The 13073-nt window shown below is 33.8% G+C and overlaps 1 protein-coding gene across 1 annotated transcript in view; it reads left to right on the top strand.

Moving 5' to 3' along the window:
• Positions 1–13073, top strand: part of MAMDC2 (MAM domain containing 2) — a 132583-nt gene that overhangs the window by 108320 nt on the left and 11190 nt on the right. The window contains exons 10-11 of the mRNA XM_019730591.3: positions 845–938; positions 2633–2785. Coding sequence (XP_019586150.3) covers positions 845–938; positions 2633–2785 — 247 coding nt within the window. The remainder of the gene's footprint in view (positions 1–844; positions 939–2632; positions 2786–13073) is intronic.

Genomic DNA, 13073 nt, shown 5'->3' with positions numbered 1-13073 from the left:
TATTTGAGAGATTGAACATAGACTGAAGGACCTTGTGCTAATTAAGCATTAGGTTATACATGGAAAGCAGCATTGTAAACTCAAAGTACAGTGAAGATCTAATATAAGTGTTTTGAAAAGTGCTCTCTGCTCATCCTATTTATGAAAAGTAGACTCAAAAATTGGCCTAGTGGAAAGAAATCCAAGACTTTTCACTCTCTCTCTTGTGCAATGAATTTAATAACTTATGGTATGGATTAGTTTTTCCTTCACATAAAACAGTAAATGTTTGGTCTGATAAAATAATTGTGTTTAGGGCTTTTATTAGCCATACCATCCTAGGGATATATTAATAGATTTTTTTTGTTTTGGAAATGGAATGTAAGTCCCCAGATGGGACTTTGTTCCCAATATGAGTAAAGCACAGTGCCAGAAGTCATTTCCAAAAAATCAGTAGTGTTTGTACTGAAAATGTTTGTTAAGTGCTTAGAATACCATCAACTCTGTATGCTCTTTTTGGATTATCTGGGGAAAATACTTAAACCCTGATGGATTTTTTCTTTGCCATCCAGTTCACCTCTTGCTTTCCTCTCTCAATTCTTTAAAGAACGCAAACTAATTTAAGCCTTAGTGTGCACAATAAGCCATTCTGAGCTTGACTCTGCTTTACAAAAATAAAAGGAGTAACTCCAAGGTCATATATAAATGGTTAACCATTCGTCATGCCACTGTGATCTATTGTTCATATGGCAGTGGTGTCTGTCATTTCTTTATGCATACCTGTAGTGCCAAGTAAATCCCAGGTTGTAAGAGCTTCCCATTTTTCAGTTAACAGAACTTGTGGTTTTATTTTTCTGAATTGTAGGTGGTTTTCATGAGCCTGTGCAAAAGTTTTTGGGACTGTGGCCTTGTAGCCCTGGATGACATTACAATAGAATTGGGAAGCTGCTGGTTTCCAGGTAAGATGGCCATCATTTCACCTCTCTTTGTCTCCTTGTCCTATAAATGACATTTCCTGTTTCTTTAAGAACATACTACATACATTTAATTTGTGCTAGTTTACCCGTTTCTTTTCTTGCCAGGCGTGCCTTTCTACAGAGCTGTGTAGTAGGCTTTGGAATTTTGAAATGAAGACTTAAATGCAATGTGTGACTTTGTACATAAAACTTAATCCCTGTTTCCTCATCTGTAAGAGAGGTAGTAACACCTACCTGAATATTGGGGATAATATATATAAATGACCTGGCACAAAACAGTACTTTAAAAACAAATACCGCCTATTATATTTACTATTGCTATTTTTATTGTTGTATTACACAAATACAGATTTTTAAGCAATATTTATGAAATTGTTATTATGTAGATACTTGACTAAACATACTTTTTAAATGATAATAAAATAAATATTTTCTAAGTAAGTTAAATGACAATGGAACAATGGACCAAGCATTGATGATAGTGACAAAATAAAGATGGTGGCTATGTGTCAGACATTATACATAATGAGAAGATGGTGAATGCCTCAACCCAGATTGTTGGTCTGTATCTTCTAATTACCACTGTATTTTAAATCATGTGATGTCTATTTCTTTAAAAAAAAAACAAAAAAACAGGAAAATTATGGTAGTGATCTGACACTGGAGAATAATTTCCATGTTTAATTCAAAGACAACTTGTTTATAGTCCCTTCATTTGCAAGGTACTGCAATGACAAAACAAAGAACAAGATAAAAATCTCTACACAGAAGGTGTAGAAAAGGGAAAGAAACTTCATTAGCTTGTACTGTATGTAAAATAAAATGAAGGGACATAATCATCATGCCAGAAAAATAAAATAGAGCCTACTTTACTAGAGAAATGTGCTAAGAATCTGGATAGAAGGTACCACCAATTTCAGCCAAAGGAAAACTGCCCAGTAAGTTGGGAGGTGGCACCTTTCTAATAATAATAATTATTAAAGTTATTGAAGATTGCATCCAAAGACATAAAATTTGTTTCTGAAAATGGAATATGTGGCCCCAGTTAGCAAAACACCAAGTTTTAATATTTATTTAGCTGATATTTATTGAGAACTTCATGTTCTAAATACTTTACACACATCATCTCATTAAATCCTCACAACCCCATGAGGTGGATGCCATTAATACCCCCACATTACAGATAAAAATGCCAATGCACAGAATAATTGAGTAATCTGCTCCATACAAATTAAGCTATGCCTCCAGAGGCCCATTTAGTTCTCTTTCATTCTTCCCCTTATGCAAAGGACTTGTTCTGAGGACTCCCTTCATTCATCCTGAATTTCTGAAGAAAGCTCCTGCATTACGCATTTTATTATTTTCCATATTTCCATAAAGGCAGTATACCACCAATTTTCAGAGCTTTGTGAGCTCATTCACGCAAGTAAATTCACAAGTCAGAGAAGGTTTCTTTCTTAAAGTATCCCAATGCTTTCGGATGTAGATTTTGGATGCAGGATCCATGTGGAAGTCCAGACCCTAGCTGGAGGCAAAGAGCTTGGCATTTGTGGTCTGCGTCTCTATACGCATGGCACATGGCCAGACAACACTCACACGTGCAGAGTGGGCTGTCAACGAGCCACAGAATACATATTCGTTGGCAGTGTCTCACAACACCTGCTATTTCCTTGCAGAGAAACTCCCACCTACTCCTGGAGAGTGTACTTTTGAACAAGATGAATGCGCATTTACTCAGGAGAGAAGAAACCGGAGCAGCTGGCACAGGAGGAGGGGAGAAACTCCCACCTCATACACAGGACCAAAGGGAGACCACACTACTGGGGTAGGTGAGTTACGCCACGTGGTGCTGTTTCCAAAGGTAACCTAAAACAGCATTCTAGAGGTAGTTCTGCATTTTGAAATGTGTAAATTTATGTCTTGTGTCTAGAACGTACCACACGCGTGATGCTACCCACAGGGATAGATCATTCAACATGTGCCTTTAAAATTGTTCTTTCCATTTACTACGTTGTTTATGTATCTTGCTGCAAAGAATATTTAAATGGGCTTATGACGGAAAATATGCATACAAAGATAATTTAATTAGAAGTAGATTTTTTTTAAAAAAAGAATGACAAAAGTAAAAATAAGTAAATAAATGGTGCTCTAAACTAGAGCCAGGATCGAGGCCTAGCATAGAAAATGTAGTGGCAGGCAGGGGAGGAGACATGCACACTTGACTCCACACTTTCTAGCAGCTGAAACAAATATGGAAAACTCATCTGTTCATACCCTTAATGATTTCAATCGTTGCCGTTTGTTGAGATGCTTAATCAATTTAGGTAACTATTCTATGTGAATTAGAAAATAATGTATATTTTGTTGTTGTTGGGTATAGTGGTCTATATATGTTTATTGAATCAAGCTTGTAATCATCTTCCTATTTTCTATATTTTTACTGATTTTTTTAAATCTGTTCAGTTGAGATGTATATTAGTTTCCCATTATGGTTGTGAATTTGTTTGTTTCTGCTTTTGGTTCCATCAGTTCTTGCTTGTATATATTAATTTGGACCTATGTTATTAGGCATATACAAATTTATAATCATTATACCTTCCTGGTGACTAAACCATTTTCTTAGTATAAAATGTCCCCCTTTATCTCTAGTAATGATTCTTATTTTAAAGTCTGCTTTGCCTGATAATTTGCTTCACCAGCTCTGTTTATTAGTGTTTATGTTTCTTTCTTCATTATTTAACTTTCAAACTTTCTGTGTACTTTGTTTTTAATGTGGCTCTTATGTGTGACAATCGTTGAGTTTTATACTTTATCCAGCCCCACAGTCTTATCTTTTAATTGGAGTAGTTGGATCATTAATATTTAATGTTGTTACTGATATATTTGGATTTATATTTACTTTATTATTCTAATTTCTCTTCTATTAGCTTGTTTATTTTTTACATTATTTTACTAGTATTATTCTTTGAATGGTTACTATACTATTTGTCTTGCATTTTATTTCTGTATATTTTTATACCCCAAAAGATATGAATGGGTTGGTATTATTTTATATTTCTTCATGTATTTCCCCCATTCCATTAGTCTTCATTCCTTTCTTCAATTTAATGTTTCTCTTTTGAATTATTTTCATTTGTAGGAAATGTTTTTCTTCTGCCAGAAGTATTTTCTTCCGCGTCTAGTGTTTTGTTTTGTTTTGATGTTAGTGTTTTTTTCATTTGTTTGGGTTTTTTTTTTTGGTTTTTTTTTGGTGCAAGTTTGCTGATAATGAATTTTCTGTTTTTGTTATGGGAATGTCTTTACTGTCTTTTACATTTAAAGGATATTTTTGCTGAGAGTAGAATTCTAACTTCATCATCAGTTTTTAAAATCAGACATTTAAAGGTGTCATTCAATTGTCTTCTGGCTTCCATCATTTCTTTTGAGTCAGTTGTCAGTTATACTTTGAAAGTATACTTTTATTCTCTGGATGCTTTTAATATTTTCTCTGTATGTTTGGTCTCTAGAGATTTAGAATGATATGTATATGTGTAGTCTTCTTTGTAGTTATTTTGTTTGAGGTTCATTAAACTTCCTTAATTGTCAGGTTGAAGTCTTTCATCACTTTTCAAAAATCTTTGACCTCTATCTTGTCAAATATTGCTTCTGGCCAATCTCTTCTCTTCCTGAGATTCTAATTACACATACATTAAAAGTTCTCACCTTGTATTTATTATGTATCCTCTATGCTGTTTTACAAATATTTCCTTTCTTTTGCTCTCCATTGTCCAGTTTGGATATTTTCTATTGACCTACTTTTTCAGTTTGAAAATCTTCTTTTTAATTGTGTCCAGTATACTATTAAACTTATTGATTTGTTTTTTTTAATTTCTGTAATTCTACTTTTCAATTCTAGAATTTCCATTTGTTTCTGTAAATACTAGCTTTTTATACGTATACTATACAATTCACTCTTTTAAAGTGTACAATTTAGTGGTTTTTAGTATATTCACAAATTTGTGCAGCCATCATCATTTAATTCCAGAACATTTTTATCACCTCAAAAATAAACCCTGTACCCATTAGCAGTCACTCTTATTCCCTCCCCCAACTCTTGTCCTCCCACTCCCACCCCATCTCTAGATAACTATTACTCTATTTTGTCTCTATGAATTTGCCTATTCTAGATCTTCAAAATAAATAGAATCATATAACATGTAGTCTTTTGTGATTGGCTTCTTTTACTTCTTTTCACTTATGTTTTCAGAGTTCATCCATATTGTAGCATGAATCTGTACTTCATTTAATTTTATTGTGATTATGTTCCAATGTGTTGATATACAACATTTTGTTTATCCATTCATCAGTTGATGAACATTTTGGTTGTTCCTACTTTATGGCTATCATGAATAATGATGCTATGCTATTTGTGTACAAGTTTTTGTATAGACATATGTTTTGATTCATTTTGGGTATATACCCAGGAGTGGAATTGTTAGATCATATGGTAACTCTATATTTAACCATTTGAGAAATAGCCAGGCTGTTTTCCAAAGTAGCTACACCATTTTGCATCCCCATAAACTGTGTATGAGAGTTCCAATTTCTCCCTATACTTGCAAAAACTTATTTTCTGTTTTTGATTATAGACATCCTAGTAGGTGTGTAGTGGTATCTCACTGTTTAATGTCTATTTAGTCTGGGTATATACCACACCAGTTTTATTTTGGGTACTGTGTGAATGCTATATTTCCACTCCAGTTTTCTTTTGGGTACTGTGTAAATGCTATATTTCTTCCCAACCTTTTACTTTCAACATATTTGTCTTTGAATCTAGAGTGTGCCTCTTATCATATAATTGGATCATTTTTTTAGAAAATCCATTCTACCAATCTACTTTTTGATTAGAGTGTTTAGTCCATTTACATTGAATATAATTACTAATAAGGTAGAATTTATGACTGCCATTTTTCTATTTGTTTTCTGTATGTATTATGTCTTTTTTTTCTTTATTCCTCCATTACTTCCTTCTTTTGTGTTCAATAGGTATTTTCCAATATACCATTTTAATCGCCATGTTTTTGGAGTTTTCCTACTATACATTTTAAAAGTTATTTTCTTAGTAGTTGTTCTGGAGATTAAAATTAATATCTTAATTTACAACAATCTAGTTCATATTACAATGACTTAATTTTATGTTATATGGAACCTGGCTTCATGTCCTCCTCCCTCCTTTATACTGTATTATCATCCACATGATATTTTTATATTATAAGCTCATAGACACAATTTTTAAATTATTGCTTTATGCAGTTGTCTTTTAAATCAGATGTCAGAAAAGAGAAAGAAACAAAAAATACACTTATACACTTTATATTTACCCAATATAGTTGGCTTTACTGGTGATCTTTATTTCTGTCTAATGTTGTTCCATTTCAGCTTGAAGGACTCCCTTTAGTAGGTAGTGATAAATTTACTACATCATCTGGGAATGTCTTAAATTCTCCTTTGTTTTTGAAGGATGGTTTTTCTTGATATAAATTCTTAGTTTTCTTTCAGCACTTTTGAATTATATCATCTTACTACTTTCAGGCCTCTGCGGTTTCTGATTAGGAATCAGCTGTTAATCTTATTCAGACTCCCTTGTACCTGATGAGTCACTTTTCTATAGTTTTCAGAATTCTCTTTATCTTTCTCAACAGTTAGCTATGATTTTTCTAGGTGTGAATTTCCTTGAATTTGTACTACTTGTAGTTGTTTGACCTCCTTGGGTATATAGATTAACTTTTTTTTAAATCATGTTTGGAATGGCCATTATTATTTTCAAATGTTCTTTTTGCCCATTTCTCTCTCTCTTATCTTTTGGGCCTCCCATTATGCATATGTTAGTACACTAAATGCTATCCCACTGGCCTCTGAGTCTTTGTTCATTTTTCCTTCATTCTTTTTTCTTTGTTCCTTAGGTTGGATAATCTCAGTTGACCTGCCTTCAAGTTTACTGATTCTTTTGTCTGCCATTTCCAATCTGCCAGTGAAGCTCTCTTGTGAATTTTCATTTCAGTTTTGTACTTTTTAAATCCATAATTTCTAGTTTTTTTAAAATAATTTATCTTTTTAATAATATGCTCTATTTTGTGATACATCATTCTCATACTTTCCTTTAATGTTCCAGATATGGTTTCTTTTAATTCTTTCAACAAATGTTGACTTAAACTCTTTGTCTATAATTTCAGTGTCTGGGCTTCCTTAGAAATAGTTCCTATTGACTGCTTTTTATCTTGTGTTTGATCCATAGTTTCCTGTTTCTTTGTATGTTTCATAATTTTTGTTGAAAACTAAACATTTTAAATAATATAATATGGCAGCTCCCGCTCTACCTCAGGGGTTTTCTTTGTTGATGTTGTTTGTTTATGTTGTTATTGTTGCTGTTTGTTTGTTTAGTGACTTTCCTGGACTAATTATGTAGAGTCTGAATTCTTTGTTGGGTGTGACCACTGAAGAATATGCTCTGTTAGCTTAATCATCAACTAATGATTCAACAGAGATTTTCTTCCAGTGTTCGCAGAGGTGCTCTGTGTTTGTGTTAGGGAATGTTTTCCATGTTCCAGCAGGCAATTCACAACTCTGCCTGAGCCTTCACTTCATGCGTTTGCAGAGCCTCAAAGTCAGCCGGAAGTGATAGATTGGGACATTCTCACTTCTCTCCTGGCTATGTGCATACCTCTGCACATGTGTGTGGTTTTCCAGATTGCCAAGAATATTTTGAACTTTGCAAAGCCTGCCACAGACATCCAATTCCCTAACTTTTTTCTTTAAGAAACTTTGGTCAGCCTTTTGTCAGCTTCAATTGTTAATACCACCTAACGCAGTTAACTGAAAAGGTCAAATACTGACAGTTGTCTGGGGATAGGATTTTGAAGAGCTCTATGCCTATTCTTCCCCTTACAGTGGCTGCAGGCTACTGTTTTTCACAGATACCCTGGTTGTAAAGCTCTTGGTTTTCAAGTCTATTTTGGAGAAGAAGACATGAAGATGGGATTAGGGCAAGTTAAAAGCTCACCATTCTTAGCAGGATTTAGTAATTTTTCTTGAATAAACACTCTTATATTGTTAATTTTTTGAATAAGCACGCTTTAGTTAATTTCTAGAGTTCCGAAAGTGTTGATTTCCCCCTCCCCGCCACTGTTCTCATTGCTTTTATAGAGAAACAGATTTTCCAGAGGTCCTTACTCTGCCATTCCAAAATTTCACATCCTTTTCTATATTCATTTCTTTTTAATATATTCAAGTTCTTTGGTGAAATTCTCCATCTTATCATCTATTTCTAGAACATATTATTAAATGCTCATAGTACTAAATAATTAATCATAATTAATTATGACTGTTTTACAGTCATTGAATGATAACTCCATATCTGGGTCACCTGTGGTTCTGTTCCTATTGTCTGTCCTGCCCACCCCACTTTGGCACTGTTTCTTTAAATATGTGGACATTAAGTGAAAAATTATAGAATTCTTGGTGATGTTTTCTATAGAGAGGATTCAACTGATTCTCTTCTTTTTAAATTTTTTTTTCAATTACAGTTGATATACATTATTATATTAGTTCCAGGTGTACAACATAGTGCTTAGACATTTATATAACTCATGAAGTGATAACCCTGATAAATCTAGTACCCATCTGATACCATACATAGTTATTACAATATTATTGACTATATTCCCTATGCTGTACTTTACATCCCCATTTTACTACAGAGGGTGTCAAAACAAATGTATACACATTTTAAGAAAGGAAAAAAATGTATTAAAATTGTAGAACTCAATATATACCGATATCAAAAGAGGAATGCAAGTCATGTGTATACATGTTTTTGACACCCCTGGTATTTTGTAACTACAAATTTGTGCTTCTTAATCCCTCCCATTTTTTACGCATTCCCCAAACCCCTTCCCATCTGGCAACCATCAAAATGTTCTCTATATCTATGAGTGTGTTTCTGTTTTGTCTGTTTATTTTGTTTTATAGATTCCACATATAAGTGAAATCATATGGTATTTATATTTCTCTGTCTGACTTATTTCACTTAGCATAATACCCTGTAGTTCCATTGATGTAGTTGCAGACGGCAAGGTTTCATTCTTCATTATGGCTGAATGCTATTGCACTGTATATATGTACCACCTCTTCTTTATCCATTTACCTATTAATGAACACCCAGTGTCCATCTTGGCAATAACTGGAGATCAGGGCTACCAAAGTAGTCAGGGCTCAGGAGCCAAGTTTTGTGAGAAAACAGAAGCACAGAGAAGTGACCCCATCAGTTGACAACCTTCCCTTGAGGCATGCGCCAAATTGTTAAATCTGCAATGAATATATGGATGCACATGTTCCTTTGAAGTACTGTTTTGGGTTTCTTCAGTTAAATACCCAAAAGTGGAATTGCTGGGTCCTTCTTCATCTCTTGTTATAGCCTTTGTTTTAAGTATACTTTGTCTGGTATAAGTATTGCTATTCCAGATTTTTTTTTTTCCGTTTCCATTTTCATTAAATATCTCTTTCCATCCCTTTACTTTCAGTCTCTGCATGTCTTTCGATCTGAAGTGAGTCTCTTCTAGGCAGCATATATAAGAGTTTTATTTTCTTATCCATTCAGCTACCCGGTGTCTTTTGATTGGAGCATTTAATCCGTTTAGATTTAAAGTAATTGTTGATATATATGTAGTTATTGCCATTTTATTATTCATATTTTTAATGTGTCTTTTTTTTCCTTTTTCTTAAAGAAATCCCTTTAACATTTCTTATAATACTGGTTTGGTGGTGATGAATTCCTTTAGCTTTTTCTTGGCTGGGAACAACCTATTCTCAAATAGCCAACTAGAATAGAGCAGGTTACCTTAGTCCAGTCAGAACTTAGCTAACTTGAGGTGGTGTTGCAGCTCTATTGTGCTGGATTGACCTCTGGTTCTTCCCTACGCCTAGGGTTTAATCTCCAAGAATACCCCCTGGGATTTTATTAAGGGTTCTCCTCTTTAGTATGTCCTAAACTTCAATTTTTGTCTCCAGCTAATGAGATTGCTGAAAACTATTTTATTTTGCATTTGGCTTCTTGGCCCTTGCCCTCTGCAGTGTAGAATTTGGTCCATGCCTCAAGGGAAGATTGCCAAGTAATGGGGTCACTTCTCTGGGCCTCTGTTTTCTCACACAACTTGGCTTTTAAGCCCTGACTGCTTTGGTAGCCCTGAACTCCAGTTATGGTCTTCCCAACCCATTGATATCTGTTGGTTTCTCTACATCTTGTTAATTGCTCTCCCACTTAGCTTCTAAACTGAATAGGCAAATGCCCCAAGGTGAAAAGCAGCTTGAAAAACGTTCAGTTGAGTTCAGTTCATTGACATTCCCCTTTTGCTTGGCTCCTCAAGTCCTTCCTGCTTGGGAAGGGCTCTTACAGCTTCAAAACAGGCGTTTTCTGAAAATATGTATATTACTTATCCAATTTTTTCTAATTTCTCTCAGCAGGAATATAGGCCTGCTGCAAATTACTCACCATAGCCAGAAGAAGGTGTCTCTGGTATTTCATTTTTCAGCATCATTATTTAAGGACATAATTATTATAAAGTATTCAAAATTTAAAGACATTGCTCTTTTCTTCTGTACTATAACCAATCATAGTGTTTTGTATGGGATCTTTGTGTCTCTGCCTTCTTTCCGCCGTATTCTTTTGCTAATATTTCTGGCTGTTCTATCCAAGGTCTTGCTATATTAGAGATAATGTTATTGTATGGTGTTCTATTATTTGACAAGGGGTAGTAGGAGAGTATTAAAATTTACATTTATACTGCCTTTGGCTGTAAACTGCCTAAGAAACTCTATAATTTTCTCCTTCTTTCTCATTGTAATTCTCAATCTTGAGTAGTAAATCTTGGGGACAACTGTCACAGTAATAAAATACTGCAATGTCTTCTTTATTTAATTATCATGGAAACCACTTGACAATCACCTCATGTTTTTTAAAAAGCAATTTATATATTAATATTAAATGTAATGTTGCTTACATAAATATCGCTGCAGTTTCTCCTCAACAGGAGATATAGTCTAAAATAATAAGAAAATTTTAATTACCTAAACAAATTACTAAAAGTGTATAGATTTATAGCATGCAGCAGGTAGACAGGATCTTATAAATCAGGCACATATACATTTTAAATATTAAAATTCTGAAACTCATTGAAGGAAGTTTTAAGTATTCTCTGCTTGGATGCTGGGATAGCAACGGCACACCTATCTGTAATTAGATGTGCAATTTAAATAAGAATGAAATTACACCCCCAAAAAGAGATCTTCTATTGCCTGCTTTGTTGATTTATTGCTATTTTTGCATTTAGTCCTAAATGATCTTTTCTATGTCTTTTTCAAATACAGGCAGTAAAATAATGGCAGGATACAAAAATGGTAGAACTTCCTATCCTATACATTAGTAAAGTAACAAGTTCATACTCTGGACCAGAAACATAGTATCTTTCTCCTTGATGACTGGCAGGTATTTGTTTGGTGTTGGTGATAACAGAATCTTTTTGGAATCCAGTGCGTTCTGGGACTTTCTGAGGATACACCTGTACTGGTAGACTGCATTCTACCTTTTCACTTCCCATCTTTAAAACCTATCAATTTACACTTGGAAAACATACACAAGAAGAAAATATTAATAGAAAGAAGAGAGGCATACAAAGCTGTTTTACAGACCACTGCATTAGATGGTCAGCAACTATAGGCCCGTTAGAAAAAAAAGAGAACCATAAAGACATTACAGTTTATTGTGTGTCTGTCAGGATCAACACTTCATTGTATGTAGCAATTCCAAAGGAGCTATAGTTCCTGACTCAGTAACTGGAGATGCAACAAACCTTTCCAAATTCTAGGGTGTAGCATGGTGCTGCCTAGTAGAGAAACCAATGACTGACGAGTGAGCTGACTCTGCCACTTGCTGCCATATAACTTCTCTGAAACTTGGTTTCCTTATACACAAAATAAAGATAACAATGGATGTCTTGATAATCTGTTAGGGTTACAATGATGATTAACTGAGATTATATTTGTAAAAAAGCTTGATACTATATAACTCCATTCATATGAATGTTATTAGTATTTTTACAATTAGTAAATCTTCCATAAAATCTGATGTGCATCTCTGGGATACTTTCTTGGACTCATTGTTCTGTGTCATTTGTGCTTTTATAAATAGGAAATTATGGCCAATGACTACACGTAAAATGACTTACTAGAAACCAGATGGTTTAACAGACCTTAAACCAATGTTTTCCACACTACCAATGGGTAACTCAAGTGATAGGTGGATGAATATTTTTTAATTTCATAGTAATATCCACGTCTAAGAAAAAATATATGACCAATACATCGAAATGATTATTTCACAGATTTATGGCTTATTTTCTATTTTCATGCTAATAAATTTCCGATCTGAATAAACATATTTAAGTAATAAAGGTGGAATCTATTTAAAGAAAAATATTAACTGAATAATAACATAAGTAATATGTGGATAAACAAAAATAACATCATGAAGACGTATTTGTATGAGTAAAGTTTGGGGAACATTTCCAATGCTTATGTCAGTCATCTCATAGAACAAGTCATTCGGGCAGAACAAAAAAGACCAAAAAATAAAGTTCTAACCCCATCACTTAGCTCCTTATCTAATAAAATAATAAAGGCATTTGTGACAGATGGATCTTGACTTGCATCAAGGTGGGATGGACTCCACAGGATTGGTCTTTCCATTTTCTGCCACCGTCTACTTGAGTAGGTCTATCCTGGCAGAATCAGTAAGTTTCCTAACACAGATGCTATTTCTTTACAAAACAATAAAAATGAGTCTTAACAAAGTTCCCAGGGTTTTACTGGCTATTGCAATTTTATTTACATTTATTTGATGTTATACTCTCAGAATTCTTTTTAAACAATTGTTTTAGTTTCCCTGGACTTTACAGAAATATTGTTGCCAAAATATCATAGAATAAATAAATCAATGTCTGACTATCCAGTTTAGTGAGAAAATGCCTTCCATTGTAATATTTCCCAGCTCACTGAGTCCACCAGTGAATAGATTAAAAGTCACCC

The sequence above is a fragment of the Rhinolophus sinicus genome, chromosome 16 (assembly GCF_057876585.1).
Source record: "Rhinolophus sinicus isolate RSI-liver-muscle chromosome 16, RSI-T2T, whole genome shotgun sequence".
NCBI classification, from domain to species: domain Eukaryota; kingdom Metazoa; phylum Chordata; class Mammalia; order Chiroptera; family Rhinolophidae; genus Rhinolophus; species Rhinolophus sinicus.
The sequence above is the reverse complement of the archived record's forward strand: the minus strand, read 5'-3'. Positions and strand labels throughout refer to the sequence as shown.